This window comes from Misgurnus anguillicaudatus, chromosome 22 (genome assembly GCF_027580225.2).
Source record: "Misgurnus anguillicaudatus chromosome 22, ASM2758022v2, whole genome shotgun sequence".
Taxonomy (NCBI): Eukaryota; Metazoa; Chordata; class Actinopteri; order Cypriniformes; family Cobitidae; genus Misgurnus; species Misgurnus anguillicaudatus.
Genome location: NC_073358.2, coordinates 49015833 through 49042814, shown reverse-complemented (window position 1 = coordinate 49042814; position 26982 = coordinate 49015833). Strand labels below are relative to the sequence as shown.

General features: G+C 38.1%; 1 protein-coding gene across 3 annotated transcripts in view; it reads right to left on the bottom strand.

Annotated features, from left to right (window-relative positions):
- The window catches only part of gak (cyclin G associated kinase), a 55614-nt gene that overhangs the window by 18783 nt on the left and 9849 nt on the right, over positions 1 to 26982 (bottom strand). For all 3 annotated transcript variants that reach the window (XM_055198391.2, XM_055198393.2, XM_055198392.2), the window contains exons 6-15: positions 26501 to 26626; positions 25864 to 25953; positions 19646 to 19781; positions 19428 to 19540; positions 18526 to 18601; positions 14924 to 15044; positions 10851 to 10900; positions 10594 to 10742; positions 1697 to 1819; positions 1434 to 1567 (exon numbers count right to left, since the gene is read on the bottom strand). In XM_055198391.2, coding sequence (XP_055054366.2) covers positions 1434 to 1567; positions 1697 to 1819; positions 10594 to 10742; positions 10851 to 10900; positions 14924 to 15044; positions 18526 to 18601; positions 19428 to 19540; positions 19646 to 19781; positions 25864 to 25953; positions 26501 to 26626 — 1118 coding nt within the window. The remainder of the gene's footprint in view (positions 1 to 1433; positions 1568 to 1696; positions 1820 to 10593; positions 10743 to 10850; positions 10901 to 14923; positions 15045 to 18525; positions 18602 to 19427; positions 19541 to 19645; positions 19782 to 25863; positions 25954 to 26500; positions 26627 to 26982) is intronic.

Below are 26982 nucleotides of genomic sequence, written 5' to 3'. Positions count from 1 at the left end.
TCCTTTTGGAGTTCACAATATAGTGGACTCAAAAGAGGACCCAGTTCTTTTTTTTGGTCCTCTTCTTCACAACTGAAGTGATCTCAGACCCTTTCTTGTTCACATCACAACTTCATAAGAACTCAGACTCCAGCTTTCTGTGCAGTAGTTTATTTTGAAACAATGTCGAAACGACACTCAAAGCGGACCTCATTGATTTCACATCTAAAAAAGCGAACCACAAAAGAACCCAAAAGCGAACCATACTCAGACCACCTCCAGACGTGGTCTGAGTTTGGTTCACTTTGGGTCCTTTTAGGGGGGTCTGAGATCCCTTGGTTTGTTCACATATACACCCTGAACTGCTCCTAGAGCGTTTGGAGGGCTTAAACGAACCAGGTGTGAAAACACCCTTAGAAAATGTCCTGGCTGTTTATAATTGTACCGTATTTTCCAGACTATTAGCCGCACCAAAGTATAAGCCGCATCATTCAAAAATGCACCATTAAGACGAAATAACATATATTTTTATTTTTCGGTGAACTATCCCTTAAATACCTTAATAAACTACTAACTAATAACAAGTTACTGCCTAATCAGTATCATGCTTTTTTTGTCTGGGAAGAGATGTTTGATCTCATTCTCATGAACACTGAAGACTAAATACGGTCATTAAGATCTATTGTGTATCTATTGCCCTAACCCAACATCCTCATCGCACATCAAGAGATAACATAGGTGTGATAACTTCTTCACATGCAAAACGTCATTATTAGTGACTTATAAACAAATTATCACTTTCACTAATGTTTATATAAAGCAAGATTTTTAACAAAATCCTGTCCCTGAGAAAATCTGCTAAGACTTATAACAGAAAAGATATTTATCAAGATGTCCTAAAGTTAAGCCCTACATATCTGCAACTACTAAACAACCTAAAGGCTTTAGCAATTTCCTGGACAGCATCCAGAAGATATTTTCTAATGTAAAAACTTATTGGCTTTGCACTTCTTGCTTGTGCAACTTCAACCTAACCCTGCTAGCAATCTACTGATCTACTTCATATGTGCTGAACAAGAGAACTGAATGTTCTTTCAGAGTCGGGTCACTTCCTTCCAGGTTTGCTGACAGAGTCACGTTATCGCTCCAGAAACCGCTCGCTTTCACACTTGGTTAGAATCAAAAGATTCACAGGAGCCTTTCGAGTTCGCCAGAAGCTCCTGGTGAGCGAACGACCGGTGAGGTTACGGCTGCGGCAGGAAGTGACATTAACAGCACCTTCACAGCTTTCTCAAAAGCACCTGCGGCTCGTGCTCACGCAGCTGTCTTGCTGTTTTTATTCGGTCTATTTTTTGCTCTTGAATGTATGTGGTGTGCATTCAAGAGCATGTTCATTTAAAGGTGACAACGTTTTTTTTTTGGTTTACCTAGAAAGTGAATGAGGAACTTGTTACCGTTTGTGTGAAGGCGAGATACCCGGTGGGCATCGCTTCATGCTGAACATGTAAACGGCAGCCTCGGCCGTGGAGAACAAGCGGCAGAAGCAGAGGAACGAACAAACCACGACAGCTGAGGCGGCCCGCCCATCCTACATACAAAACACTTGAAGTTATGAAGATGATTGTACAACATTATTAGCTATTTTGTGTCTTTCAACCAAAGCAATGTGGTTTATTTTCATAACAAATCCAACTACCGTATCCGTGTATGTACTTACCAAACAGTGCACGATACAAATGTTCCTCTGGTCCTGCTTGAGCCACTGATGCATGTTCTTACATATACTGTATAAGTTCTTTAAAGTAGGAGCTCGCCTGGGCTGCCAACCACACTCAGATACCTACAACACACAAAATCACAAACATCACATGCTGGACACATGAAAGACCAGAACTATGCAGAACCAATTTCTATGAAATTTAATAATGCAAGGTTTAAAATGGTTGATTGGCGTTTTACACTGAAATCCATTCAGGCTTGTGTTTCATGAATGAAAGACTTTAGTAAACATGACATGTCTGGATAACAGATCTTAACTCTTTCTCCGCCATTGACAAGTTAACTAAGTAAAAATGCTTCCCTGCTAATGACTATTTTTCCGGCAATCCGTATTTCCTCTATTATCCACCAGGCAGCGCTCTTACCCAACTTATAAAACCCGGAAGCAATCCCTTATGCTGCGTTTACACCAACCGCGGTAGAGGCGTGAAGCGCGAGTGATTTCAATGTTAAGTCAATGTGCAGACGCGTTGACGCGCGTCAGGAGGTCCCGCGGCGCGGAAGAGCCGTTCGGCGCGGAAGACGCGTTTCCGCGTCATTCGCGCGTGAAGCTCACGCGAAAGGCGCGAATTGAGTGTTATGCGCGGTACGCGAATGGTGCTTTTGTGCATTTTGCGGTTCACGCGAATTTGCGGCTGACACCCGAGTTGAAAAATTTGAACTTTGGCGGAATTTCGCGCTGCGTTAACCAATCAGGAGCCTGCCTGCTGCTGTGGTGGCAGCCCCGCCCGGAGTCACTCACTCAACCAAGGCTTGATATTGTCCATGCACAGTCACCCGGAGCTACACGACACAAGTTCTTATTTCTATAGAGGAGACAGGAATAAAAAGGACCTCGCTTGGAAGAGTGTCAGTAAGGACTTTGGGCAACCTGGTGAGTTGTAATACACACTTCACTTTTGAGTCACGTGACGTTTATCGACCCACGCCGTTTATTTTCCCCCTATAAGGTTACCAAATACAAACTGGTAACTCTCTTGATAAATGCACAATCAACATCAGTCATCTTGCAAACAGACACTCGCACAGCAGTTGCCCCTCCCACAAGAAGCGGATTTTGCCTCGGACGCGCGTCAAATCCTTGCTTTTTTCCGTGCTTTTTCCGTGCGTCTACTCCGCTCTACAGAGCTCTCCGCGCGAATGCATTCAAAGTGTTCAAGCGGCAAACTAGGCGCGGTAGACGGCTAAAAGGCTTAAAACGCGTTTGGTGTAAACTCAGCATTAGGGGATAACAGTTCAAACTCTGTGTACATTTTAATGATCGCTCTTAATCTGATCTCTATCAAAAGTCCTTCCCAAAAATTCAATTATCTCAGCCTTTTGCTAAAAAAATTAGTATTTTTTAAGAAACCTACCCATATTTAGAGGTGATAAAAAAGAAAAAATGTAGGCAGGATTAGGGCTGCACAATGTGAGGAAAAGTTGCGATGTGCGGTGACATTGTTTAATGTTGCGATGACGATGTGAGTTGCGATAAATATTTATATTTTTTTGTATTTTTATATTTGAGTTGCGATAAATATTTTATATAAGCCTGGAAAAAACGAGAGCTTCCATACTGCATGCCTACATTTGAAATAATGAACTTGAGCGTGCAATAGACGCAATATGTGAATCACCGCTTCCACAGTACCCGTGTTTGCGGCGTCATCTCTCCTAAATCCAAATCCTAATCCTGATTGGCCTAATAACAGCATGAACGCGCAAACCATGTCTTCAGGACTAAACGTGATAGGTCAAACGTTTATTACATGCGTTTACAGTTTTCCCTTCATTCATCGCGCCAAGGCTGTCTGTTGCGATGTGTTCATCGCGTGAGATCATATCGCAATGACGATGAAAATTGGATGTATCGTTCAGCCCTAGGCAGGATGAACGTAATTTTTTTGTTTAAAGCAGAGGGCCTGTTCGTTCATTTGATATATTGTATCTTTATATATTTTAAGAAGAATTTTTTTGGAAGGCATTAAAGGTGCAGTGTGTAATTTTTAGAAGGATCTCTTGACAGAAATGCAAAATAATATACAAAACTATATTATCAGGGGTGTATAAAGACCTTTTTATAATGAACTGTTATGTTTTTATTACCATAAACTGAGACGTTTTTATCTACATACACAGAGGGTCCCCTTACATCAGGGGTGTCCACCCCTGCTCCTGGAGGGCCGGTGTCTCTGCAGAGTTTTATTCCAACCCTAATCAAACACACCTGATCCAGCTAATCAAGGTCTTACTAGGCAGACTAGATACTTTGAGGCCGGGGTGTTGCCTTACATGGAAATCGCCATTTTGTGCCGCCATGTTTCTACAGAAGCCCTTAACGGACAAACTTTTTTTACTAAGTTGTCTCTGTTAATTACATGTTTTTCCAGTGGCGGGAACCATAGCTTTTCTATGCGTTTCAAAACAAGGGGTGAGCAGTGGACTGAGCCGTTGGTTGCAATTCGCAACCTCACCACTAGATGCTGCTAAAATTTACACACTGCACCTTTAAACTTTTGTGAAAATCATAAAAGACGCGCATTTCAAATTGGGTATTTAACAGACAAAACTGTAGAGAAGCTCTTTGCTGAGGTTCAGAACATAAAATTATTTGAGGTATCCAGCGCTGTTGCAGTTGCAGTGAAATGTGTAATTTTTTTATTCTACTACATTGACTACACCAACAGATAAGTTGATAGATTACAATACTCTACAAATGCTTTAATTAGATATGCGAAACGCAGCATTATGAGAACATCTGCTGGTTATAGCTGCTGTAAATGCAACAAGAACAGTACATTTAAACTAGGGCTGCAAAACGATTAATCACGACTAATCGTTTGCAGAATAAAAGTTTTTGTTTACATCATATGTGTGTACTGTGTATAGTAATTATGTGTGTATATATATTAATACACACACATGCAGGTATAATTTTAAGAAAAAATATATTCAAATATGAAGAGTTTGGTTCCAAAACGTGATAAATGCCTTTTTTAATTTGTTATTTGTTTGTCGATGGCATTGATAAACCTGTGGTGGTTTTCTGTGGCGTGGAAGAAACGTAAGCAATCAACATCTAATAATTAATGTGAGAGGCACTCAGGCGAAGCATCAAGCTTCTGTCATGCTAACACATTGACCCCAGGGGATCTTATGAAAAACTTTACATTATTTTACTCAAAGTCAACAAAAATCGAGCAGGACCAAAATTTTTTACAGCTGATCGCTGTCAAAAAAGTTCAGCGACGACGTCCCAAGAATGACAGCAGCAATGACAGTGTTCTTAAAATGACAAAGTAAGTGTTTTGGTTAATGCCATTAATGTTTATTTTTTATCAGTGTATACCACTAGTCAACTAAATAAATATAACATGGCAAAGATGAATGCACATTTATATATTGATTCAATAGATTTATAGCATTTAAAAAAAACACTTTATTGCATTTTGCGGAAAAAAATAATCAGTTTTTATTATAAATCTTTGAAAATCAAATTATGGATTAGTTATTATAACCTAAAGATGCTATGTGAAAGTTTGTAACAGAAAAATGGATTTATAGCGTTTTAGAACTATATTCGGCCGGAACTTTTTATATATAAATATAAAAATCTGTATGTGGATACGCATGTAAATGAAGAGTTTGGTTCCAAAACGCGATAAACGCCATTTTTGAAAAAAATTAGTTACTGCCAAAATCAGTATTATATCAGGTCAGTAGTTAAAAGTAAATTCTTAATTTTACGCAAAATCCAATACCCGCCGTGATATTCTGTCATCTTATCTCCCTTTTTCCCAAAATGCGACAAACGCCACTCCTCCTTTTTTACAGAACGCAATAACTCCATTCCTGATATTACAGCCAGCCCACCATTCACGCAATGTAAAAAAACAATGGCGGCGCGCTGAGTACACGGAGTCCTAGTTTTCCTCATCTACTTTGTACTTCGTGATCAACAAACAAACAAAATAATACTTTAATAGCATTGCTAAACCTGTGATGGTTTTCTGTGACGGGAAAGAAACGTAAGCCATCAACATCTAATAATTTCCGCGAGAGGCACCCGGTTGCTTGTTCTCCCGACAGCATCAAGCTTCTCATGCTAAAACATTGACCCAGGGTCCGAAATTAACTTTTTGGCTCACCTGCCACAGGGACTGGTAGATGAAAAAATCCACCAGCCAAGCATATTTTTTACCGGCCAGAATAATAAACAGCCTTTTTTGTCACAAGTACATTAATTTCATTTGCTGTATTCATGGCAGGGCTCGCAAAATTTCAAAATCCCTGGTTCAGTTTTTGGTAGCCCGAATAAAAAATACATTACTTTCAATGTAGAATATTAAGACAAAACATCTATCAAGACACAAATAACACTTTAACTTTCAGTACATATCAATCATCAGTACAAATTTTTCTTCTAACCGAAGTGAAATATCTATTTATCAGATTCTGAATCTGAAATATTAACTGAAGTCACAGATAAGAAAATACCACTTGACTTTGTGGGCATAGCACAGGCTTATTCAATTAGTTTTACCACAGGCCAAATTTTGCCAATACAAAGCCAATAGGGCCTCTAACCACAATGTTTAATCTGCTATTCTTGTTGTTTTGATGCTGTTTTTTTTTTAACAAACAAAAAGACTGGATTTCCATGTAAACCAACTTTTCCTGCTCATCCCCACAACACCGCACCATTTAAAAGTGGTTTAGTGGGTCACAAAACTCACAGTTTGGATCATCCAGTTAGAGATTGGATCTTTTTTCGATCAGAAAAACAGGGGTTACTATCGCTTTAAGAGAGATTGTGCACAGAGTCACTCTCTTCACTGCCCGTACAATATATATCACTTTAAAGCTTGCTGCGAGAGATTTAATTTTCTTACGTGAGGATAGTAATGACTGACAGGACGAAGTTGGAGGATTTGCCCAACAAATCCATGAGAAATCACGACGAATTGCTTCCTGTACTGCGTCTTTTCGCGCGAAAGTGAAAGTAAAACTCGAGAGCGCGCTCAAACGTAATTTAAATACCCAAATGCCTGAATTACATACACCATTATTACCCATCCAAATCTGTGAAAGAATGCATAAGCATTTAAATATATTTTTTCCTCCCTATAAGTCAAGATAGCCCGACGGGCAGGGCGGGGATTAGAGATGCGCGGTTGGCGGTTACAGCCGCGGACTCCGCGGATAAACCGCGGATCGGGCGGATGACGTGACGAAAAATAATATTTTAATTAAATTCGGGCGGGTGGCGGATCGACTGCTTGTTATTAGCTTTGTTCTTCAAAGCATACGACCTTAAAGGTGAGCATTATGTCTATCAAGGTGGCAGGCTCAGAAGTTCGCGAAGAGAACTGAAATGAGACGGTCTAGCCTTCAGAGGACCCATAATTTGGGTCACCTGTTCACGCGCCCCCAGTAGCGCCCATCGCGCCTGTCAGCAATAAACAGCGGAGACATTTCTGACTTATTAAAATAAATATGTAATCAGAAAAATATGAATTTATTTTAGAAATATGACACATTGATGTAGATTAAACTATTCAACAACAGTATATCAAATAATCAACCTTAGAAATATACGCAACATAAACCGAATAATATTAACACAAAACATAACTTATAATACTAAAACAGTGACAAGACAAAGTTTTCTAATACACTTTTATTTAATAAAGGTTTTAATTGTTTGGGATAGCCTCGGCATGTTAAGGATCCATTCGTTCTATCATTAACAGCGCAGAGAAATGAGGACGCATTTTGACATAGCTCTTATCAACGCCAGCGAAGGAGGTACGTGGCAAACTCAAAAAAAATGAGAATTAAAAACAAAGGAAATAAAAGGTCAGAAAAGGGTTGCCTGGAATAAGTTTTACAAAGTGGTAAATCAGGAGGATGACACTAGTGCAGACTATGTAATTTGTGCGTTTAATTTAGGCTATTTATTTATTTTTGTCCCATGTCATGTGCGCCGATCGGAGATTTAAAAAGAAAGCATTCAAGTGAACAGTACTAAACGAACTTGAAGCAAAAATTAATTTCAGCAAATGCAAACTTCAATCAAACATAGTAAGAGGTGAAGTATAGCTTTAGCCTACAGAAATGCTTATTGCATTAATTTTTAAATGTGTGCGAGGTCCGTGCACGTCCTTCGCTAGCTAAACGAGCATTAGATATTAATGACGTTGAGTTTATTGTTTTTATTAATTTATATTCACAAAACTTATCAAAAAAACATCGATTAAAATTAAGAGACAAATTATCTGAAACGAAATTCATTTTAAAGTAGAAAACAAAACTTAAATTAAACTCGAAAATAATGTCTGACCCATTACAATTCTCCCTTCATATTGGCCTTTACAACGCCCTATATGGCGTTTAAAATTACAGTCTATCTTTCGTAATAAGCTAACTAAAACATAAACACATTACAACAATATTCAAACCCAACAATACCCAAACATAAATATAAAATAGACATTATGATACATGTTAAAACAATCCGATATAGCATTTATAATAGCTGGTTGGTAGATGTTTACTATTTTTGTCAAAACCTCCGTTGCAAACCTCCATTTACCTGAATAAAATAATTTTTACTTTGAAAATGATGCGCTGTCACGTTAACACCAGCTGTTCGTTTACATAAGACTCCATCTACATTTACACTCAGCGCAACGTCTGATTTCTTAAACTAAAACAGGGTCTGCAGCGTTGACGAACGAATCCGTTTATGAGGGTCGAAAACGGTGATGTAGATGAAAGGCGTAAACGTAGCAAAAGTAACGCATTTTAAAGGATAAACGCATTAATGTAAACATTGCCTGAGTTCACTGCTTATATTCTAGGGCTTTCTAGTCTCGCGGCTGTCATCAGCAGCGGCTGTCATCAGCAGCGCCTTGCATCGCCCAGTCAGCGGATGGCGGGCGGGTGCGGTTTTGAAAACTGGTCAGAAACGTTGGTGCGGATGGATGGCGGACGGATGATGAGTTTTGTGATGCGGTTGCGGATGAAATAAAAGCCCATCCGCGCATCTCTAGCGGGGATGCATTTTGATAGCTAATATGCAGCAGATAGCTGCAGACCGCAAGTTACCTGCAGTACTAAACAGACGGTCTCTAGTGCGAGACTTGGAGCGTAGAGACGTTCTGTGACTAGCTCACCTCGTTCCCAGATTAGTTACTGGCAAACACATTATATTGCATTAATATTTTGGTATGAAAATCACCCGCCAGTGTGGCGGGTAGCCTTTTGAATTTAGTCGCCAAACGGAAAATCTACCCGCATTTGGCGCTTGGCGGGTGTTAACTTCGGACCCTGCATTGACCCCAGAGGATCTTATGAAAACTTTACATTATTTTACTCAAAGTCAACGAAAATCGAGCAGAACCAAACATTTTACAGCTGATCGCTGTGAAAATGTAAAGAGACGACGTCAAGTATAACCGCAGCAATGTGTTCTTAATATAACAAAGTAAGTGTTTTGGTTAATGCCATTAATGTTTATTTTTAATCATTGTATACCACTAGTCAATTAAATGAATATAAAATGGCAAAGTTGAATGCACATTTATACATTGATTTAATAGATTTATAGCATTTTGAAATAAAAAACTGTCATGGATTTATTGTATTTTGTGGAAAAAAGAATTTGTTTTTATAATAAATCTTTGAAAATCAAGTTATGGATTTGAATTTTTTATGTTTTTATAACCTAAAGATGCTATGTGAAAGTTTGTAACAGAAAATAGTGGTTTTCATCTTGTCACTTTCTTGGTATAGAAAACACGTTTTTACCGAAATTTGTCAAAATGGATTTATTGCGTTTTGGAACCAAACTCTTCAAATATTTCTTAAATATATACTTTTATCTGTGTATATTTAAATATACATAATTATTAAACACAAAAATATAATTATTAACAAAATATAGTAAAAAAAAGCAGAATTCACACCACAACTAGAACAATAAAGATATAATATCGTTGGGATCACTTTCGAAGTGATTGTTTTTCCCAACTGATGAGATAATTGATGAAACTGCTAAAATAAAAGTGCTGTTGAAGTGAACAGTTGCACTGAAATTCACTACGTAATGTTTTTATTCTGGTACACCAATAGATAAAATGATAGATTACCTATTTTAAAATGCTTAGAGAAGCTAAGGTAGCCGTTTCAAGACAAACAAGTCATCGTCTGAGACAACGTAGTGACAAAACACGCTCTAAAGAGCAGCTTGTCTGTTTAGGGCTATAGTGGAAACATGGTGACGACTTAGTGTAAGTGGACCTGCAGTGTATGTAGATAAAAACAGTTTATTCAAAGGCAATAAAAACACTCCAGTTAATTTTGTAAGGACTTTAAACACAACTAAAATCTAGTTTTGTATATTATAATGCATTTCTATCAAGAGATCCTTCTAAAAGTTACAAGATTTTAGTTAATGCCATGAAAAGTAAAAGATTTTTGTGAATACTTTAGTAGTATTCCTTATGAAAAGAAAATGCATTTCAGAGATGCTTTATTTTCAAAGTGACATATTGCATTACAAGACAGACATTATATTATTATTTTGCGTGTTCCCTGAAATCAATGACCTTGAGCGGTGTTAATGCAATGCTCTACCAGTAAAGCCACAGGAACACAAGGACATTATTATTATGCAACACTGAACAGATTGTACAACTATCACTCAAAGCATTTCTGTCTAATTAAATATGCTGACCGTCCTGATAAAAATGAATGACACCAGTCATATGACGTCAATAGGAAATGCGTAGGACTGCTGTAATTGTTGCGTTATCTGGATGTGAAAAAGCAAAAAAAATCAGCTCTTACCCTGTTGTGAAATCGTGCGGGTCTGTAGGAGCGTTTGGTGAGGTTATAAACAGCATAATGACCCGCGTGACGGGAGTCCAGGAACAAACGCACGTCTTCGATGTTATTCTTGATAGCAGATTCTACACCTTCAGCTGGGAAAGACATGACTGCCAACAAACACACATCAAAAAAAAATTAATTTATAACATTAGGATTACAAAATCCTGAATTTCTTTGAAAGCTACAGTCCACGTGTGTGTGTTAACAGCTCATACCTGCTACTCTGGAGGTGATGTAGGACAGGTCAAGATCTCCTTTAGCATAACTAGAAAATAACAAATACGGATTATTATTGGGTGATTAAACCCTTAAAAAAGTCATTTGAGAGTGACACACAGCAATCACACAGATGAATGTAGTAGGCAAGCTATTCGTTGTTAACTTCTAGATCTAATACATGTCTTGATCAGGATAAAGTTGTGGTTATGGACAGACAGCAAAAGAAAGCGATGAGGCTGGAGTGTAGCTCAAACATCCTATATGAACACACACACACGTACACAAACTCATGTGTGTAATGTGTGCTCTGTCCTATAGTTACCTGGAGCTGGAGGGGGTTGGTGATTTGGGACCAAAAGGCGTTATTCGGAAAAAGAATGAACAAATAACACAATGAACAAAAATGAAGAGTGGGCCAACTGAAACAAACTTAATACGTGGAGATGTGGGAGAATAAATATGATTATAAAATGCAAACAGATAATGGCAGAGCATGTTGAGGGCAATTTTTAAAGTCCCCCTGTGGTCAAAATCATATATATAAAAATTATATGTCTATGTTAGGGATGCATACCGATTAATCTATAGCAGAATAAACGTTTTTGTTTACACCATATATGTATATCTATGTATGCATTTGTATATAATTTATAATACTTTATATATATATATATATAGATATATATGTTTTCTTAAAATTATACATGCATGTGTGCATATTTATATATACATAATTATTATACACAGGTCACACACTTATATGATATAAACAAAAACTTTTATTCTGCTTTAGATTAATCACAATTAATTGTTATGCATCCCTAGTCTATGTGGTGTTTTTAATATGCTATAAGACAAACCATGTACAAATTCATTACTGCCGAGTATTTTCTCCATAAAATAGGAGTTTTCCAAAGACTGAAAACCGCGGTTTGAAATTGGCCCAGTTTTCTATGTCAGCCTATCACATCGACACAGTTGAACGAGTGGAAAAATTTTTGCATATGCATTGTGTGAAACCGGACATAAAATGGAGAAACACCTAATGATTTTCGCACAGATTATAAATGCAATTTGATCATAACGACCGATCATGACTAGTCTTTTCCAGTTGTGCTTACTGCTTAGTCTTTGCTTACAATCACAGATAAAAATAATTTATACAAGAGTCCAATCTTAGAATGTTTCAGCAAGTTGTTAGGTGTGTCCCCAGCATATGTGTCTCAAACTGCAAAGTGTAGCATCTATGTACATATATATCTATGGCCTGAGCTTGTGCGATTGGGCAGAGGCATGAACTAAATTGCATATTCACGGTTTCGCGTATACCAAGTAAGGAAAGGGTGAACGTTTACATTCAAGCTATTTTTGTAAGACATTTTTTTAAGAAATTAGTAAGACATAACTGGTCATGTGATTTTAATAGGACAACTATGACGATTGGGGTGATACACCTAAATTAGAATCAGAGATGCAGTGATCGACCGGCCAGAGAGCGTAATTGGCCGATTTTACCCATGATGGGCCAGATCGGTAACTGACCGGTTAATCTCACGACATTTCGATTCCGAGCCGGTCCTTTTGTTGACAATTTCGCAAGTAATAACATCACACCCACACTAGCAGTGGAAGCAGCTCCTGACCCATTATCCAACAGCTGCATTCATTTCATTCCGTACCTGGAAACGAGATCTGTTTTGCATAAAGACCGCGACCCAAACCACCATGCAGTCTACCCATGCCTATATTAATTCAAGCCCCATATCCGCAAAAGACACGCTGATATTATTACCCCAGTTCACCCGCCCGTATGCAGGACTCTGCTCAGGGGTGCGTTTCCCCAACAATGACATAACTCACTGCTGAACCACCATAGTACGATGCATAGTTGAGGATACTAACTAGTTTCCCAAAAACATAGTAACTTTGTAGCACATCCGTCGGTTGAAGCATGTTGGTTTAACAATAAAGTTGATGATGTACAGACAAGTAGGGGTGCAGTACTAACTAAACTGTTCAGATCGATTTAAAGGGGGGGTATTTCATGCATTCTGACTTATGAACGCAGTTTAAGAGTTGGTTTCCTCATGCTAAACATATGCAAAGAGTCAAAAAAGCAGTTGGACGTGTCAAATGCAATTCGTCAGGGTTCGTACAAGTTTTTTCGAATACGTGTCCAGCTGACGTTTCAGGGGTCGCACAACGGCCGCGCAGCTCAGCGTCCCGCCGCGTCGAGTCGCGTCTAGGACAACTCGGATGTATCATAAAACGTAAGTGCACATTAAATTTCTCGAGCTCCGTCACATAGCGTCTACTTCAAATATTAACATATACAATATATTTTAGGAGCCAATGTTAATCGTTAATGATTTGGGACAAATATTATGTTATTTAATGTTAAACTATGTGAGTGGCGCTCTGTGGCGCGACATGGATTTGAGCAACTTCCTGAGTCAAACCTGTCGGCGCCGGTGTGCGTATACTCATAGAAAACAATGTGTTCGAGTTTTTTAGAACGGCGCGGCGCTCGACCCCCTTCAGTCACAGGCATCACTTCACGTGACAGCTTTGTTTTATATCAAGACTCAACAATGGCACGAAAGAAGTGTGTTTTTGGATGCAATGAGAAAAAAGCCAGCATTATGGAAACAATGGATATAGTTTATCCGGGTAGCAGTGGAGTTTTGCGTGCATTTTTGTTTAACGCTGGATTTCATTGAAAAGTCTCAACCAGGTCATGAGTTGCATGTGGTAAGTTGGAAATAGATGTGTAAGTTCATATTATATAAACAACACAAACATGTAGTGAATCATAAGTTATCTAGTGTTGTATAAAGTGTTGCATGACTCGCTCCTCCCGCAGCTCGTAACTCCTCCTTCCGAATTTTTTTTTGTACATTATCAAAAATAATCGGTAAAGCTAATTTGTCTTTTATAAACCTGATAAAACTAAAGACTCTGGGATATAAAGGATGTAATACTACTCTATAGGTACTCCATATTAACATCAGATACGCAGAAACAGTGCGTGTTATGGGAGCTTCAATGTCAGTTTATTGCTGTAAATAATGTTCATTGCATCTAAAGACTGCTTTTGTTGTTGTGTTTTAGTTCTCTGTTGTTTAATTGCAAGATATTTCGTTCATTCGCAAGTTTCCTTGTAGTGTACATCACTCACTCCAGAGATTTCACAGGGTCTTAAAGCTTGTAGCGTTTTTTTAAAAAACAGCGCTTTAATTCTATTTTTGAACTAAAAAGACATAAAATGGACTTCGTATAAATTTGACGAATATAGAAGGCACTGCATGTTGCTTGGTTATTTTGTTTAAAACATTCTCAATCTAAATCTACATGTCATACTAACCAAGAACTATGGTTCTAACCAACTGATATTTGGACATCTAACATAATGTCAATGAGTTTAGTTTGAGATCTGTTTGATGAAAGAAGATAATGTTATTTAATGCAGTGTGGGTGATGTGCGATGTTTATTCATTTCTTTTATGATAAAAATAAAGTTTTTTATTAAAGAAAAGTGGATTTTTGTTTGTAGCCTATATGCGGTCAATTATAGTTTTTAGAAAGAAAATCAAAATCGGCAAAAAAAAAAAATCTGTATCGGCAGGTCACACCTACAGGAAAATCAGAAATCGGACAAGAAAATTGCAATTGGTGCATCTCTAATTAGAATTAAACATTATTTTATGTCACTGGTTCTGGCATATGACGGCAGTCTTTATCTTATGTGTGTGTACTGCATTTTAAACTGAGGACCTATTCATCAAAGCAGTATTTTATATATTTGCATGTCAAATGAAGTCTAGAAATGCAAACTGTTTATACTAACAATAGATCCCAGGCTTGAAGTATGAAAGCAACAGTGCACAAACGTTGGTGGGTGATGGGATTTGTCAGTTAGATTAAGTGATATGTGCTTAACCAGCAGTATATAAAGAGTAATCACTACAACCCTGTAATCTCTCCCCTTAAACTGCTGTCATTGGCTCGGTGAAACGTGATGAAACCAAAACAAGACGAAAAGATCCCATTTCCTCTGCTTTACTCTCACCTGGCCACAGACTGGATTACTTTGGAGGACGTGTCTTTGATGTTAGTGAGAAATCTTTCGGTTCCTCCTTTCAAAATGTCCAGAAAACCTCCACCCATTCCTTGATCTCCATCATACACACCTAGAGTCAAACACAAACCACTGCAGGTTAACGTTTATCATAAGTGCTTTTACAAGACATTCGATTCATAAAATGACATGTGACTTTATTATAAACCTGTCAATGAGTCTCAAACATTCAGCAAACAGGGCGTAATCTCAGCAGATGGTGAAAACGGTAAGATAATCCTCTTATGACACACAGAGAGGGAAAAACTCATTCCCTGAGGGTAAATATGGGGTGGGGTGTGTCGTTTGTGTATGGTGTTAACGTATCATGACAGCAGGTTGAAGGGTTACATTCCTGAAACTCACGTTGGCCGTTCGCTGTATGCATAAATGGTTTTCTAGATAACATTTTTATAATTTGCCAGTCTTGTCTTTGGCTGTAACTTGTTGAGCGTGTCAAATTAACAGCTTACAGAAAACTGATCTCTAATAAAGTCTTGTGGAGTGAGAAGGTGTGAATGTGTGTCTAAAACTGTCCTAATTCGAAGGCTGCGACCTCCAAAGGCTAGTAAAGCTAGAAATATATGCGAGGGTTTACGCAATACGTACAGAGCACATGATGCAAATTTCGTCATCAGAATAGTACACGGACCCTGACAGATTTTTGTAAGCGTGCATACTTTGTTTGCGTAGGTCGGCATGGGCATACAGGGGTATGTAGCATGTAGCCCAAGAGATGCATTGCATGCACATTGCAACAAAATGCATAGAGCATCTGTGTACACGTACCAGTCAAAACACAAGGCCGTGCGTTAAACCGTATGCGTACATTGGCGTAAACGTAAAAAAAACTATATTTCTCTGGGATTAAGGCTGTCCCAATTCGAAGGCTGCTTAAAATGCCACCTCAACATGCATCCTTTTCTCTAGCCACGAAGGATAGGACGAATGGATCCATCATAGCCTTGGCTATTCTGAGATTCATTGCACACATGTAATGGCTGGATATATAACGACTAAATATTTTAAAACAAACATTTAAAATATTTGTTAAAGGAAAACACCACAGTTTTTCAATATTTTACTATGTTCCTAACTCAACTTAGAGGAATTAATACATACCTATCTTTTTTCAATGCGTGCACAATCTTTGTACAACGCGTTGTGAATGTGTTAGCATTTAGCCCCATTCATTCCTTAGGATCCAAACAGGGATGAATTTAGAAGCAACCAAACACTTCCATGTTTTCCCTATTTAAAGACTGTTACATGAGTAGTTACACCAGTAAGTATGGGCGCACAAAAAAATGTTGCGATTATTTAAGCGGATAAAAATATGAAAACTACAAGTTATAAGATTGTAGGCTCCTGTTTGTGTTTGATGGAATACAAACGCGTCGTGCTGTCAGTCATTCTTTCTCTCTGTCTATCGCACTCGTGAGGCCGTTCATGGTTGGATAGTGCAGTTGAAGGGGCGGTATCATTATAATAGGATCCCTTAGCTACGTCATGCGGGGAGCGAAATCCGCATGACCTATTTATTCACATGCTTGCAGAGAGAGCCTTACCAAAACAAAGTTACAGGGTTGCTATTTTTCATGTTTTCTGGGTTGGTAGAAGCACTGGGGACCTGATTATAGCACTTAAACATGGAAAAAGTCTGATTTTCATGGAATGTCCCCTTTAAAATCTTTGTTGAAGAAAAACACCACCGTCTTTAAATAGGGAAAACATGTAAGTGTTGGTGGCTTCTAAATTCATCCTTGTTTGGATCCTAAGGAATGAATGGGTTTCGGCTAAATGCTAACACATTCATGATGCGCTGTACAAAGATTAAGTGTACGCATTGAAAAAAGATAGGAATGTATTAATTTGTCCAAGTTAAGGTAAGAACATAGTAAAATATAAAAAAAACCAGTGGTGTTTCCTTTAAATAAAAGTATGTATTTTGCAGAACGACAGTCTTCGTTATAGTTTTAGTAGTATAAATAATGTTTTTTTATATTATTTATGCAGTACTATGTTTGTTGCATTTTACTTTTGCATATTTTTATACTTTTAACTTGATATGATATTGATTGGTTTAATCTACATCAATGTGTCATTTTTTTATTTCCATTTTTATTTGAATAAGTCAGAAACGTCTCTGATGTGTCCTGCTAACAGGGGCAGTGGGAGGAAACAGCAGGTGATGCAACTATGGATCCCTTGTAGGCTAGACTGTCTTTTTATCTCTCTTTGAGGATTTCAGAGACTGCGTCCTTCAAAGAACGAGACCTCTCCTTCGAAGTATCCAGCCTTTGAATGACATGTCCTTCCAAGGATCCAGCATTCAAATTGGGACACTGTTTATATGTTTAAAGGGACATTCCACTTTTTTTGAAAATAGGCTCATTTTCCAGCTCTTCTAGAGTTAAACATTTGATTCTTACAGTTTTGAAATCCATTAAGCTGATCTCAGGGTCTGGCTCTAGCACTTTTAGCATAGCTTGGCACAATACATTGAATCTGATTAAACCATTAGCATCGCGCAAAAAAATAGCCAAAGAGTTTCGATATTTTTCCCCATTTAAAACTTGACTCTTCCGTAGGTTACACTCTTGGTTACTTCAATAGCAGGGGACTATTTTCAGGCAGTGCGTAATATCACCACGCCTGCTGCAGCCATGTTACACCAGCAACGTTCTTGATTATTACGCCAGAATGAGAGTATAGTTCCTAGCCATATCGGCCTAGAAAATCGCAACTTATAATTTTCCGTCGATCTTAGTACACGATGTAACTACAGAAGAGTCAAGTTTTAAATAGTAAAAATATCTAAACTTTTGGTTATTTTTTAGCGCAATGCTAATGTTCTAATCAGATTCAATGGATTGTGCTAAGCTATGTTAAAAGTGCTAGCACCAGACCCGGAGATCAGCTGAATGGATTGCAAAACGGTAAGAATCAAATGTTTAAGGGGAGCTGGAAAATGAGCATTTTTCAAAAAAAGTGGAGTGTCCCTTAAATATGCATGTTTACACTGAACACAAACTAATGCTGGGTTGTTTCAACACAATGCTGGGTTTTTTCAACTCATGATTGGGTAACATAACAACCCAGCTAAGGTTTATTTATAACCCAACATGTGTTCTGTCCAATATTTACCCAGCTTTGGGTTAAAAACAACCCAGCAGTATTGATAAAAGTAAAAGAGCTTGTTGATACACAACACATATGTTGCTGGTAAAAAAATGCCATTTCCATTTAAACAAGCAAATATTTAAGAGTAAACGATTGGTTAGTCATTGCAGTGATTTATATTTTAACTGGCAACCCTAACTGTGTGTAGCTTTTTATTTCATAAAGAACCATCAATCAATTAAAGATCTTAAACAAACAAAATGAATGCAATAAATGTTTGGACATTGCAAAAGGTTGTTGAAACAATGCTACAACTAATGCGTGCCATAAGCAAAAGGCGGTCCAACAAAATAGGATGTTTCTAAAGTTTACAGAGACACACAATGCCAGACAACTCAGTTAAATGCTGGTTGATGGGGTACTGTACTCACCAGCATTGTGTATGTTGTTGATCTGCGAGGGAAGCTGTGAGCCGTTATTCCCGAACCCTCCGTTCTGCTCCAGGAGCTGTAAGGTTTCATAGCCATCATGCACAGACCTTAGACAGTAGTATGGACTAAACAGACTCATGAGGACGACAGCCCTTCACAAAATAACATTAAAAGCGAGACAAAACTACAGGATTTCGATCTACACATAGATGTAAGCGCATCCAATCATAACACTGCAGTCAATAATAGAGGACCGTCAAATCTGCTGCTCTAATCCATAGGGAAACCCGGTCTTAACCCAGATCAGATCAGGCTTAGGTTATCCTCTCCAGCATGTGTGCCGCATAACAACAACAACACAGACAATTTTACATCCATAGGACCGATTCACATTTCAGGAAAAGTCTCATCAGAACTAGTCTTGCTTGTTTATCAGCTTTCTCTCAATCTCTGCCTTCATGTAGTGAGATCAGTTGCCATTAGGTCAGAAAGAGCAAGAGAGAGAGAACGATGAGACGCCGCTTTGTCTGTGGGAGGTCATGACGGGAGGGAGGAGGAACATGAAGGAAAGATCGTGAAGGAAGAGTGCGTCGTGTCTCTAAATGGCCCTTCAGAGAGTCACGATCAGTATGTGAGACTTTGCTTGTCTTTGTGGAAGTGTGTGTGTGTTTTTGTGTGTGAGCGTTGAAGAATAAGGGGTTTGTTTCAAATAAATCACAGAAAAAGACTCGTACAACCAAAACCAGTCAAGTTCTATTAATATCGATAATAACAATCGACCGATATAAATATTTTGCGAGACTGGACATCAAAACCGCATGGTGTCTGATGGCTGATCATAAAAAGTATTTGCACATCGACTATAAGAGAGCGCATCGTATCTGCTCTTAGACAGGCCGTACCTCAGTAATGGGTGATTTGGGGTTGACGTTCCTGGCTGCGGCGATCTCTTGCAATTGGTTGACAAGCTCATTGATCGACAGCCGCTCGTCCGGGTTGATTTTCAACATCGATCCTGAAACAAAACGCAGACGGCATCTGGCACAAGCTTTCACGGAAAAACACAAGAACTGTGCAAAACAGGAGGACTCCTGGGGATAATGTTTTGTAGGATGCTTACGGATGAGCTGGTGAAAGACTGTGTACTTGGTATCGTTTTGAGGAATGGTGTATTTGCCGTTGACAATCTGGAGCTTGGCTCCTTCCTCGAACGGATGTTGTTTAAAGCAGAGCAGATAGAGGATACAGCCCAGCGCCTGAGAAACAAACAGAAGATCAGTTAGTGATGTTTATTACACGGTGCTCTAAAATGCTTGATTTTGATTGGCCAGGCGTGACATTTCAAGGTACGTTATTCCGAGATAACAACCACCTGAACTAATAACACATGGTAACATGGATGCTGCAAATCATTTTGACAGGTACAGTTTAATAAAAATAAAAATATGTCTTTTAATAACATATTCAACATTGTATTTACAAATGATTAAACCAAAATGTTCGTGACATTTTAAAACCAAAAGAAAACAGGTTTTCTATGCTGAAGGTCTGCATTCGTTAAAGGAACACGGCGACTTTTTGGGACTTTAGCTTATTCAACGTATCCACAAAAGTTAGATAAGACCATACATACCCTTTTCATCTCCGTGGGTCCCATAAGCACCCACCGCTAGCCTAGCTTAGCACAAAGACTGGAAGTAAATGGCTCCAGCTAGCATACTGCTTGTGATTTGTATAGTCACAGCATGTACAAACAAAAAGGTCATATGAGACACAGCCATCTTTTAACCGTATACCTTTAACCTTTTAACCTCTGTGACTATACAAATCACAACATATAAATAGGAAAATGTTGGCGTTATTTTGTCACTTATTGGGAATAGTACGCTAGCTGGAACCATTTACTTCCAGTCTTTGTGCTAAGCTAGGCTAGCGAGGGGTGCGTCAGACAGAGTTACGACACGTACGGAAATAAAAAAAAGGTATGTACGAACTTATCTAACTTAATGTTCCTTACCTTACTTATGAGTTAAATAGCCATGTAATAAGCAGGATAACATACAGGCAGCAGGTTGTTATAGTGAAATAAGCCTCTTGTATCACACTGATCACACTAGTTGTGTTTCCATTACCGTTTATTATAATTTCCTCGGCATTAAAGGAACATGCCCAGATTTTGGGATTTTAGCTTATTCACCGTGTCCCCCAGAGTTAGATAAGTCCATACATACCCTTTCAGGGAACTACACTAACCTTTTCCACTGGTGGCACTTGCGCTACCAACTTTTTCAGTTACTGGCGCAAAATATGATTTGGTCGCACATATTTTTTTCAAGTTATATTAAGGTGCTCTGGATAATAATGAACAATAATGAAACTGTATTGCATACAGATATGCTTTTTATTTTACTTGCCATCTTTTAAACCACATGCCTTCTTATTTTCTTAAACGTTGCAGTCGTGTTTGTGAAAAGGGCAATTATTACCCACTGACAAATAATGGTCTACTATACATGTGACGTAGAACTAATAATGTGTGACACAACACAATACTTTGATTTATTGAAAATTAATATTAATTTCACATTATATTTCATTAATCTAACCACCCCAAACTTTCTTTGCCATTAACAAAGCTGACACTGTTTGTCAAAGCACCACGAAAACACTTACTGTTTTTGCACTGATATATGAAGCAATTAGACCCCTTTTATCAAACTCAATATAATACATTACGATGTATAGTATATTAATAGACAGTGCAGGTCTATAGATTATAAGTGTAACTGATGTTATGACTGATGTTATAATGGTAATAATTACTATTAGATAGAGCAGAAGCAGTAAAAGTGCCTATCTTTCTATTTCTCTCTTGCCGATTAAAAAAGCTTAATCCCCTCATTTTTTCAGATTTAAAAGTCTACTTCCTGTCCCGGTGACAGACTTTACATTGCTTTGCTCGTTCAGTGCAATTGGCTTGACATTAGCATTGCTCTTTGCTACAATCTCTGTCCAAACTTAATATGGATATGGTTTTAGAAAAGATATGGTTTATTAATAGTAAGATTATTAAAAAAATGTGAGAAAGCAAATGCAGCGCGTGGTCGTAACAAGAACCATCGCCATAGAAACCGAAGGCACGCTGAAACTTCACTCGAGCTTTAGCGCGATAGCGCTCATGGCCGTTTCCCGATCGACTCGGGTTATAAACACAACATTAATCAGACATGGGACCCAAAGTAATTAAACTAGGACCTAACCGGACCCGACAGACCACTTAAAATATAAACCCGGAACCATATGGGTCCCGCGTCCTCAGTGAAGAAAGACCTCTGCTCAAGTTCAGAAACATGGAAGACACTGCGCTTGCGTCGCGTCGCACCAAATTCATTGAGAAACAGCTGAGCACGCAAACGCACACTGATAGGGAGAGACACGACGTGCTTTCACCCAAAATGAAGCCAACGTGTTGATGGCTCAGAGCACGTTATAAAACGTATTCTTAAAATCAACATTTCTGTTTTAATAAATGATCACAGTAAATCATAGCATATTGTCTAAAACATTAGGTAGCACATTTGAGACCCATTAAAAATTAGGGTCGAAACGGCAGTTCAAAAGGTCGCATATGCGACCATTTTGGTCGCAGTGTAGCTCCCTGCCTTTTCATCTCCGTGCGTGCTGTAACTCTGTCTGACGCAGCCCCCGCTAGCTTAGCTTAGCACAAAGACTGGAAGTGAATAGCTTCAGCTAGCATACTGCTCCCAATAAGTGACAAAATAACGCGAACATTTTCTTATTTATGTGTTGTGATTTATATAGTCACACCGTGTACAAATAACAAGGTCATATGAGACACAGCCATCTTTTAACATTATACATACAGGGAACTATATTCTCAGAAGGCGAAGCACGGCTACTTGGGCGGAGAGATTAGCGCAACTCTGAGCAAACTCTCTGCTCCTCATCATGGGGCTTCTCGGGTGCTGCGAGCAAATCACTCCACCCAAGTATCAGTGCTTCATCTTCAGAGAATATAGTTCTCAGTATGTATACTGTTAAAAGATCGCTGTGTCTCATATCACCTTGTTATTTATACACGATATGACTATACAAATCACAAGACATAAATAGGAAAATGTTGGGGTTATTTTGTCACTTATTGGGAGCAATTTGCTAGCTGGAGCCATTCACTTCCAGTCTTTGTGCTAAGCTAAGCTAGTGGGGGCTGCGTCAGACAGAGTTACAGCACGCATGGAGATGAGAAAGGTATGTATGGACTTATCAAACTCTGGGGGATACGGTGAATAAGTTAAATTCCCAAAATCTGGGTGTGTTCCTTTAATGTTTGAATAATACTCTTATGTCTTCTTCGGTTAAAAATAATGCTTAGTGCGGTGAATGTGATATATATTAGTAAACCTACCAATATCAGTCGATGTGATATTTGGAATGACTTATCGCGAAAGAAATTCTGTTGCATATTATTGGCTAATGGAAATGCCTCATTTTGCAATGGTCTTTTGTCAACATTTAGAAAATATCGCTAATGTTTTTTTATTTTGCAAATCTGCCATGGAAATGTAGCTATAGTCACAGCTTATTTCTGTGATAACAATTAGAGCTGTAATCGGGCCTTAAAAGTTAGGCCCGAAATGTCCGGAGCCCGACAAAATGCAGCCCGAACCCGAACGTACATTTAGATTGACAGCTTTTTAAAAGCCCGAACCCGTTTACAGCCCGACATTATTTAAATGTGCGCACACACACAGCTTTTGTCAAGAATGAGAAATTTAGACAGGTTTTAACATTATTTATTCATGACTAATAATCTACACGCCACTTGGAAGTTGAAACAAAGAAATAAAATATAGTCATCTGTAACATTGTAACATCTCATTCTAAATAGGCTTATGCAATACACTATAAATATGCCAATAAAATTATTATTTCTTAACGAATTAAATTAAGATAATACATTCTGAATTAAGATGGGTATTTGGCAATAACGAAATTAAGAGAAAGGCTCCGCGGGATTTGCGTCGGCACTTCTCTCCATTACTGCCAACATTAGTCTATATCCTCTGTCTAAATTATGTATTTAAGACTCGATTCATATTTAGTTATACATTGAAAAACCTACTCACCAAGATTAGGCTACATGTTTTTGATGAGGAAAATCATTAAATCCACTGTAAATGAATTTGGCGCGGTCCTGCGCTACTGTATCCAGTAGCATTGAACTTGACCGCTCATTTACCTCACGAAGCCAGAGCGCAAGCCCGAGCCCGGCCCGAGCCCGTGTAAAATGTTAGAAATGAAGCCCGAACCCGCCCGAGCCCGTCGGGTCCCGTCGGGTTCGGGCAAAGATCTTCAGCTCTAATAACAATCTACTACCTATACATTATAGATGACTATATGAACCAATAAGATTTCACTGCTGATGGCACAATCAAATACATACATCTAATTGACTAACATGTCTTGACACTTGTTGAATGTCACCAGAAAGTCTGGGTAGGACAAACTCTCATATCAACAAGGAAAATATTTATTAATCATTGCTTTACATTGTTGCACCTAGTTAGGACACTTTGGGCCAGATTTACTAAACAGGGCAAATTAGCACGAGAGCGCATTTTGAAAACGCATTCATGGGAGTGAAATTTTCTAAGGCAGATTTTGTAATAAGGGGAATGTTAAAGAATACAGGTGCAACATCTCATTTCTTATACGACCAATGCAATATAAGATGTGCTTTTTTGGGGCATTAAATAATAGCGCAAATACCAGTAAAATGACAAATGTGCAAATGTTAGTAAATACATTTAAATATTCTCCTGCCATAAATTTTGCATCTAAAAGAGAAACTCATATGCAAAAATGCATATGCAATTAGGTCAGTCGCACATCTTTTCAGCTCTAATTTTTGTGTCTTTAGTAAATCTTGACAATAGTTTCCTGTGATGATGTCAGGGTTACTGATTTGGCTGTGGGCGCTTGGTTGGTCATGAACTACCATTTTTCTAAGGAGGGCTTAAAGAATTGAGCTCAGGTGGACTTCGACCATGCTCATGTAGGCAGTTTGCATCTAGACAAGGATGGGTATAACAATTTTACTCAATTTGTATTTTAATTAAAGGTGCAGTGTGTAAATTTTAGGAGGATCTATGGACAGAAATTCAATATAATCTACATAACTACATTATCAGTGGACCTTACAAAATGATACGTATTGTTTTTATTACCTTAGAATAAGTTGTTTTTATCTACATACAACGCTGGTCCCCTTACATGGAAGTCACCATTTCGCGCCACCATGTTTCTACAGTAGCCATAAATGGACTAATTGCTTTACAGAGCGCATTTCATGACTATGTTGTCTCAGGTGGAATGTAAGGATTAAATCGCGTGGCCCATTAAAAATGCCTGTCTGAATTTGATTTTGAATCGCAAGGCTGCGATTCTTTGTTTCATGCACAGCTTGTGCGTGTACTACGGCATTTGGTCAGTAGGAAGTCCTTATCAATCTAAAATCATGAGTCGTAATCGTTTATAACGTGCATATAAAAAAGCAACACTCGTTAAATAAAAATCATTCAAAATATTCTTTATTGTCATGAAAATACCTGAAACAATTTGAAGAACAGCGATATAAATATTCCTGTAGACATTTCCTGGGATAGCGTTTGCAATGCTACTTCTTCTGTGGCACAAAGGGAATTTCTGCATGAGAGCGCCCCCTGGTGTTCGGATGTTAAGCAGGACAATTGTTAATCGTTTATTGGGTATGTGTTATTGTTATGAGTTTGTTGTATATTGTGGGACGTATTGTGATGTTGTACATGAAACAGCTATCCTTGTGCTTTAGGACCCCCTCGAAAAAGAGATGAATCATCTCAAGGGGCTATCCTTAAATAAATAAATAAATAAATAAATAAAATAAAAAATGTGCCAGGATTTCACTGTAATTCATTTAAATTCATTCATTGAGAAAACGCGCATTTGCACGCTTAATTGTTACATCCCTAGTCTCAGGTGATGACATGTTTGTCCTGTGGCGGCTACCGTAGCTTCTCTATGCGTTTTAAAAGGGAGGGATGAGTGTGGACTGAGCCGTTGCAATTCACAATCTTACCGCTAGATGCCGCTAACAATCTACACACAGCACCTTTTAATATTCATTATATTATATTTAGTTTCCCGCCCATGTCCCGCCCACTCCTCACCCTTCTCACAGCGTCCATGCCCATTTAAGTTGTTTAAGTTTTTCAAAGGTAGACTGGAGCTGAAAGAGGCTTTCATGACCCTTTAATAAAATGCTGATAAACTACTCACCCATATGTCTTGTTTCTCGTTTATCGGGTAGTTGGAATACAGATCAATCATCTCTGGTGTCCTGTACGCTGGTGTCGTGTTTCTAGTAATCTGAGAGAGAGTGAGAGACGGAGGAAGAGAAAGTTGATGTATTATTTAAAAGATTTTTTTATGTAAAAGATTTGCAGACATAATTGATGTTGTCTTGCTTATACAAATACTTTAATAAAAGTTTAATATAGAATTCTAATACAAACAGGAAAATCTAAATAACGTTCGTACAAGCTTTGTTGTAAGGTTTAAAAATGGATCCTAATTAGAAATGGCTATTTAGAAAGATACACACTCATTAAACAGATGAGAAATGAGGTCTTGGGCATCGCAGGGATTTCAATTTACTACCAGTAACTCGTTTACGAGGACCAGAATACAACTAACTAATTTAATGAACTGAATAATTTATGCATTCAATGCTTAAGAAAGGAAATAGCCAAACGTTTTAATACAATCAGCACAAAATATCAATCCCTGCTCATATAACAAAGTAGTATTTATACAATTATTATGCAATAATACAGGAAAATGACATCACAGCAATGTAAACCTGATATTGAGATTCACGTTTATATGTTTCATAGGCAATTCATACGTTTCCTACCTCATCCTCCACCATTGATCTCTTATGAGCAGACCAGCTGTAGTCTGGGTAATGTGTAAGAGTTGTGGCGCTGCCAAAGTCACATAACTTTATAGTTCCCTGATGACTGATCAACAAATTTTCAATCTATAAAGGAAGAAGAATTAGTCAGATACATAAACACAACATATGTTACTTATTTGTGTTTTGGCTGGATGTTACTCATGAATACAGGTGCCTTTACAGTTTAACATCTTAAAACATTTGAGAAATCATTTATGTTACAATAAAATTGCTAATATGTGAGTGCATTGTATGATGATGTTATCTTTCTGTTGTGTTGCTAATTTCCTAAAAAAACAAACATGTGCGTAATGCAAGATGGCTCTTCAATATTATTGATCTATTTTACCAGACTTTATAAGTCTGTGAACTAGCATTTCCTACAAAATCATAGAAAAACTTGTGCAGTGTGCAAAAAGGGATCTAAAAGGGGAGGGGCC